Here is a 7030-nt window from a genome sequence, read left to right as displayed (position 1 = left end):
TTTTTATGGACCAGAAGAAGCCCCCGAAGCAAAAGAGTTGGGCCAAAAGAGTCCCGAGCCATCCACGAGGGTGGAGGGCGCGCCCCCTACCTCGTGGATGACTCGGAGACCCCCTTAACTTGTTCCCAACGCCAAAAATTCCTATAAATACAAAAACCCCCCGAAAAGAAACCTAGATCGGGAGTTCCGCCGCCGCAAGCCTCTGTAGCCACCAAAAACCAATCGGGGCCCTGTTCCAGCACCCTGCTAGAGGGGGATCCATCATCGGTGGCTATCTTCATCATCTTGGCGCTCTCCATGACGAGGAGGGAGTAGTTCACCCCCGGGGCTGAGGGTATGTACCAGTAGCTATGTGTTTGATCTCTCTCTCTCTCTCTCTCTCTCTCTCTCTCTCTCTCTCTCTCTCTCTCTCTCTCTTTCGTGTTCTTGATTTGGCACGATCTTGATGTACCGCGAGCTTTGCTATTATGGTTGGATCTTATGATGTTTCTCCCCCTCTACCTTCTTGTAATGGATTGAGTTTTCCCTTTGAAGTTATCTTATCGGATTGAGTCTTTAAGGATTTGAGAACACTTGATGTGTGTCTTGCGTGGGATACCCGTGGTGAAAATGAGGTATTCTATTGATTCACTTGATGTATGTTTTAGTGATCAACTTGCGGGTTCCGTGACCTTGGGAATCTATGCATAGGGGTTGGCACACATTTTTGTCTTGACTCTCTGGTAGAAACTTTGGGGTCCTCTTTGAAGTTCTTTGCGTTGGTTTGAATAGATGAATCTGAGATTGTGTGATGCATATCATACAATCAAACTCGCGGATACTTAAGGGGACATTGGAGTATCTAGGTGACATTAGGATTTTGGCTGATGTGTGTCTTAAGGTGTTATTTTACTACGAACTCTAGGGCTGTTTGTGACACTTATATGAATAGCCCAATGGATTGATCAGAAAGAATAACTGTGAGGTGGTTTCTTACCCTACAATAATCTCTTCCTTTGTTCTCCGCTATTAGTGACTTTGGAGTGACTCTTTGTTGCATGTTGAGGGATTGTTATATGATCTAATTATGTTATTATTATTGAGACAACTTACACTAGTGAAAGTATGAACCCTAGGCCTTGTTTTCTAGCATTGCAATACCGTTTGCGCTCACTTTTGTTACTTGCTACCTTGTCATTTTTATAATTTCACATTACAAAAACCTATATCTACTATCCATATTGCACTTGTATCACCATCTCTTCGCCGAACTAGTGCACCTATACAATTTACCATTGTATTGAGTGTGTTGGGGACAAAAGAGACTTTTTGTTATTTGGTTGCATGGTTCTTTGAGAGAGATCATCTTCATCCTACACCTCTCATGCATTGATAAACCTTAGGTCATCCACTTGAGGGAAATTTGCTACTGTCCTACAAACCTCTGCACTTGGAGGCCCAACAACGTCTACAAGAAGAAGGTTGTGTAGTAGACATCACACCCACATATCAAATTATGAAAGTAGCAAACACAAATTAAGCCAACATGATGAAAGTGATATGATGAAATTCCCGTGTACCCTCAAGAACGTTTTGCTTATTATAACAGACCGTTTTGGCCTATCCTTTGCCTCAAAAGGATTGGGCTACCTTGTTGCACTTTATTTACAGTTACTTGCTTATTACAAATTACCTTACTATCAAACAATTTGTTATCGACAATTTCAGTTCTTGCAGACATTACGTTGTTGAAAACCACTTGTTATTTCCTTCTGCTCCTCGTTGGGTTCGACACTCTTACTTACCGAAAGGACTAAGATTGATCCCCTATACTTGTTGGTCATGAAGGCTCTTTTCTGGCATCTTTGCCGGGGAGTGAAGCGCTCTTGGTAAGTGGGAATTGGTAAGGAAAATTTGTTACTACGTGCTGAAATTTATTGTCACTTGCTACTATGGAAAATCAACCTTTGAGGGGTTTGTTCGGGGTATCTTCACCTCGACCGGAACCACAATTAGTTGACCTTTTTTTAACCTACTGCACCTACTAAAAATATTGGTTATGAAATTCCATCGGGTATGATAGAACAACTGCTAGCTAATTGAGACTTAGTTATTGAGCGTTAGACAAACCTTCAAGTTTTATCTCCCAATTTATTTGCGAGTTGTGCACAAATAACAAATTCAAACATTTTCTCAAAAATATATTTGTTATCCTATATTCCCACTATATTTTTCATCTAAACCAATAATGAATGAATTTTCCCATAGAACTTTGACTGCCATATGACTCACTCTAATGTCTTTTTTGTAGGGGGGGGGGGGAGACAAAAATGCGCTGCCGTCATCGACTTCCCCAGCCGGAGCCGGGCAAAACCCGTTGTAACAGACAATCCAAAAGTCATCTTGCTAAAGTCAGTTATTGTTTTTTTAGATTTTTAGTTTTTTTAAAAGTTTCTAACCCAGTTCTGAACTTTTAAATAAAATCTCTACCTAATAATAAAGCAAATTGGGTTTCTGGTCGTATGCCATAAAAACTACCCTCGAAATTGGCAAGAATTACTCACCAATGCCACCCGTAAGTGGGAAAAACAATTCATTTTTTTTAAGTCACCAACGTCGCGGTTAGCTCATTTACAGAGTTAGCCCTGCACTCCCAGTTCGATCCCCACTTCTCCCACATTTTCTTTGTTTTCTCTTGATTTCTGTGAGCGGAAGATAGAACAGCCTCGCCCAAGTGGCATCTTATCTAATGGGCTACACAATTTTCCAATTTCGGCCCAGCCATTTTCTTCTTAAACTTTTTTGGCAGATTCAAGTATTTAAAAATATATTTACTCAAAAAAAGTATTTACAAATATATTCATATCTTTCAAATCCTAACTTTAAATTTAGAAAGTTATATACGATAATCACTCAAAAAATGTGTACATTCCAGATATGATATTATCTTGCATGATAACCATTTCTAAAATTATTTTTATGTTCCAACTTTAATTAAATACTTTTCTCTATGTGGGGAATTTGAAAATGCCTATTCGTTATACATGTCCTTATTGATTGATTGTTTTTGATGGAGATACCTAACATGCTCCTATGCACGTGCTATCATTGTGTACTAAAGTGTAATTTGTTATTTTCAGCCTAATGCATTATCTCTTTTTTTGACGGGTAATGCATTATTTCTTAGGTACCACTAAGGAGGAACAACACAAAGACGTGAATTGATACCGGCAAGTAGATAGATATTTTTTGTTTTCTAATCAATTGGACACAACTTTAGTTACTTAAGAAAATCATCCCACCTTTATATTTGTGCACAACATCACTTATCATGTTGTTTCTCGTACGGCATTGTGAAAGATTTCGTATGATTTCTTGGTGTCATCGAGTGTGTGTATGGGGTAATTTATTTTCTCCCGTTGCAACGCACGGGCATGTTTAGTATATAAAAGGGAGATGTGCTCTCTCAACACAAAATCCACATTCATACTCCGTTCAGTTGGGAATATCCAAAGCGGGGCCCACATGTCATCCCAGCGAAACGCCCAGAGGAGAAAAATATCTCTCCTGGATCAAGTTAAGTTGGAGAGCGATGGCGACGACCGCATCGTGTCCTCCTCCTTCCGTTCTCCTCCCCGTTCGCACCACCACCGCCGGAGCGCGGTTGACTTCCGCTCACGGTAGCAGAGCCAGCCACGCGGTCACCGCCAGCGGCGCCGCACCCGCACGACCACCGCTGCCGATGGGCATGGCGAGGGCCCTGCTGCCGCAGCGCGCGCCGCTGCTCCGGCGGCTCCTCATGGCCGGCGCGCTGGCCGCCTCCTGCACCTGCTTCCTCCTCGTCCTCCAGGCGCAGGCCTCCGTGCCGCCGCGCTACGACGGGTTCGCCTACGGGGTCGGGGCCGCCGCCTGGAAGGACGCCGTGCTCGTCGAGGCCTTCCTCGACCCGCTCTGCCCCGACAGCCGCGACGCCTGGCACCCGCTCCGGCTCGCCGTCGAGCGCTACTCCCCGATGGTCTCCCTCATCGTCCACCCCTTCCCTCTCCCGTAAGATCGCGCCGCGCATCCGCCCCTTTGGTTCCTCTCTCCCCCCTCTCCTGCTAGCGGCTGCTGCTCTGATTCTCTGTGCTCCACACTATGGGGACTGTATCTTAGTCTTGGTGTTCAACTCCGGTAGTTTTGATATACTGCTAAATGTAAAAAGATAGCGCATTTGAGCAGTCTCCTGCTGCACGGTTACATGGGATTGTCTCCTGAGATTGCGAATTCAGGCGATTGAAATCTCATCTGAGTATGACTAGCCTGAGTGAGCCAGCAAGTGATTCCATTAGTTATAACTTGGTAGTAACTTTCGGGAATGGAAAATTTGTGGGATTGTCCTCAAGTGATGTGTACTCTGGCTGTTGAGATTGATCCATGGGAGAAGACTAGAGTTACAGTAAGATTACAGAGAGGTATATTGCCACTGATTACATGTGGCAGAACGGATTGTGAATGGTTGTCAGATATTTCTGGAGATGGCGTATAGCCAATAGTCCTGGCATTGACACTCTAGAATTTGAGAATTGGACTGCATCTTCCCTAGTACCTGCCCCTGTTTCATAGGCCCTTTATGGCTTTACGATTTAGATGTGTGCTATTTGGTTCAGATTTTGGTCCTGTTGGTCTCGCGATATTTATACTGAACTTGAACATGTAAAATTTCATTGGCTGGCGTCAGTCACAAAAAATAGTGTGATTGGCCTTGCATTTTCACTTGATAGAATCTGGCACCAATGTGATTCTTATAGCCGAAGGTGCTATACACCTCATTCTAACACCATTTTACTGTGCTGCAAAACTGCAGGTACCACACCTATTCATACCATGCCTGCCGTGCGCTTCATATAGCTAACAAGTTGAATTCGTCATCAACCTATCCGTTGCTGGAGTTGTTCTTCAAGAATCAGGTTCGTTGCATTCTTTAGTTTAACCCTTAGCCTTTGTTATGATACTTCCATCATTGCAACTGCTATGTTGGTTTATCATTTACCCATTCAAGTTCTTTTTCCATAAATGGGTAATGTTTCTCCAGGGGTGTGTCATCAAATACTAAATGATTTCAAAATTTAAAGTTACATAACCAATTTGCAGCATTTCCTTTTGTAGTTTTTTGGTATCCATGTGTGTTATTTTATTTTATGATATGCCATACTCTGTTTCATCAAGGAATCATAGTCAAGTACTCCCTCTGTAAACAAATATAAGAGTAGTGATCTAAACGCTCTTGTATTTCTTTACGGAGGGAGTAATAAATAGGTATATAAGTGCATGCTTTACGTGGGTTTGCACATCTGTGTGCTCCAGGGTTTGCCAATATGTGTGCAGAACGCATATGAGAACCTTCAAAGCTTTTGCTCTGTTTGCTAATATCATGGAGTGTGGCCTTGCACATCCGTGTGCTGCAGGGTTTACCAATATGTGTGCTGAACACATATGAGAACCTCTAAAGTTTTTGCATAGTTTGTCAATATCCTGGAGCGCCTGACCGATGATTTAGCATTGTCACGCTCGATTGGCAGATTCTGTCAGAAACCGATTAGAACCTGGAAACCAGTTTTAGGATCTACGAAGTAGTCTTACAAAATCATGGTTTAAGCTGGAACACCGCAAAATAGCAAAAACACAAGCCAGCCAACACCCACCTTGCCTGTCCTGACAAGCAAGAAGGCAAGCGAAACATAATACCACCTCAGGAGCACTAGAGTTGTGCACGCAGGGTACTTTGCCGCCATCCTTTTCTGTCTCATACAACTCTTGCTAACACGTCTCGAAATTGACACACATGCAGGGAAAATTCTCCAACCGCGCGACATCGTCAATATCGAGCACTGCTGTGACTGGTGAGATATCAAAGATGGCGGCCCCGGTGGTTGGCAATTCAGTCTCCGAGTTCCAGTCGGGCTTCAGCGACATGAGGTCGGACATGGCAGCGAGGGTTTCTTTCAAGGTCAGCTTTACTTGTCGCATCGAGTACACTGTTAGAAATTCTAGCTTCAAGCATCTTATCTTGAATCGTTTGTTGTCGCTACCATTGGATAAAACCTGTCTGATCTACGGATCCATTGCTGCATTCTTATCAGTATGGGTGCACGAGAGGGGTGGCCGGCGCGCCGTTCTTCTTCGTGAACGGTTTCCTTCAGCCCGGAGGCGGGTCGCCCATCGACTTCAGCACGTGGACCAGCATCCTGGAGCCCCTCGTCGCGCATCACGGTCAGACCATCGAGATGTTCACTTCGGTGTAATGTAAGCACTGCAAGCCGCCTTTTATATGTTGGAACCAAAGGATGGCTGCCAGCGGCTGGCTATTGTACAGACAGCAGCCCTGTGTGTGTAAAGCGGTCGACAGTAGTATCCTCTTTGTTCTTCTATGGAACCCCGCGCCCAGATGAGAACATTATATACATACTCTTTTTACTGGTTAGTGATTTCGGAACTCATCTGATCGTTTGGCTTTTATAATCAAGTGTTTCACCACCATCGTTATGACCAGCGATTTTGGACGTAGATTGATGGGAAATCAGTTTCGTTTTCGGTGTTGCTAATGGCCGATCAATCAGCTGTTCCAGTTTTTAGTGCCACCTCAGGCTTATGGTTTGCTTTGGGGTCCTGTTCTCTTCCGTCAGTCTGTCGCGCGCTCATTCGATCGGCGCGGCTGAGTTGTTCCCTGATGGAACCTGAACCGAACCATCAAGAATACTGTCTTCTTGCCGTCGCGTCCGAGGATCTGACCGTGGCTGGTGCCTGGTGACGTTGTGCCTGGCTGCCTGTCCGTCCACGGGCACCGACCGGCGCGTGTCGTGTGGCCGACGGGCGCTACCATATCGTATCAGCGCCGTCGACGGTTTTCACGATAGGACATCTGTAGCTGGCATGGCCGATAGGATCCTCTGCAGTAGCGCACCATGAAGTATAGTCACTGTCATGTGGACCCGGGCCCACATGTCATCCGCACTACAACATCATAGAGTACTGCAGAGGATCTCAACCACGTTTCGCCGGGGTTCATGTG

At 44.7% G+C, this 7030-nt stretch overlaps 1 protein-coding gene across 1 annotated transcript; it reads left to right on the top strand.

Moving 5' to 3' along the window:
• The first annotated feature begins 3529 nt into the window (after window positions 1–3529).
• LOC123112903 (uncharacterized) lies at window positions 3530–6458 on the top strand. Its single transcript, XM_044534002.1, has 4 exons — window positions 3530–4026; window positions 4826–4928; window positions 5810–5968; window positions 6102–6458. Exons 1-4 carry the CDS (start codon window positions 3572–3574, stop codon window positions 6261–6263), a joined length of 879 nt encoding a protein of 292 aa, XP_044389937.1. The 5' UTR covers window positions 3530–3571; the 3' UTR covers window positions 6264–6458.
• Window positions 6459–7030: the final 572 nt, after the last annotated feature.

This window comes from Triticum aestivum, chromosome 5B (assembly GCF_018294505.1).
Source record: "Triticum aestivum cultivar Chinese Spring chromosome 5B, IWGSC CS RefSeq v2.1, whole genome shotgun sequence".
Lineage (NCBI taxonomy): Eukaryota > Viridiplantae > Streptophyta > Magnoliopsida > Poales > Poaceae > Triticum > Triticum aestivum.
Note: the sequence above shows the minus strand (reverse complement) of the source record. Positions and strands in the feature narration are given on the sequence as shown.

Excerpts from the sequence above, each read along its gene's own strand:
- LOC123112903 (XM_044534002.1), top strand. The coding sequence starts at position 3,572 with ATGGCGACGACCGCATCGTGTCCTCCTCCTTCCGTTCTCCTCCCCGTT. Across the intron at positions 4,027-4,825 it reads GTCCACCCCTTCCCTCTCCC|GTACCACACCTATTCATACC; the intron begins GTAAGATCGCGC and ends GCAAAACTGCAG. Across the intron at positions 4,929-5,809 it reads AGTTGTTCTTCAAGAATCAG|GGAAAATTCTCCAACCGCGC; the intron begins GTTCGTTGCATT and ends ACACACATGCAG.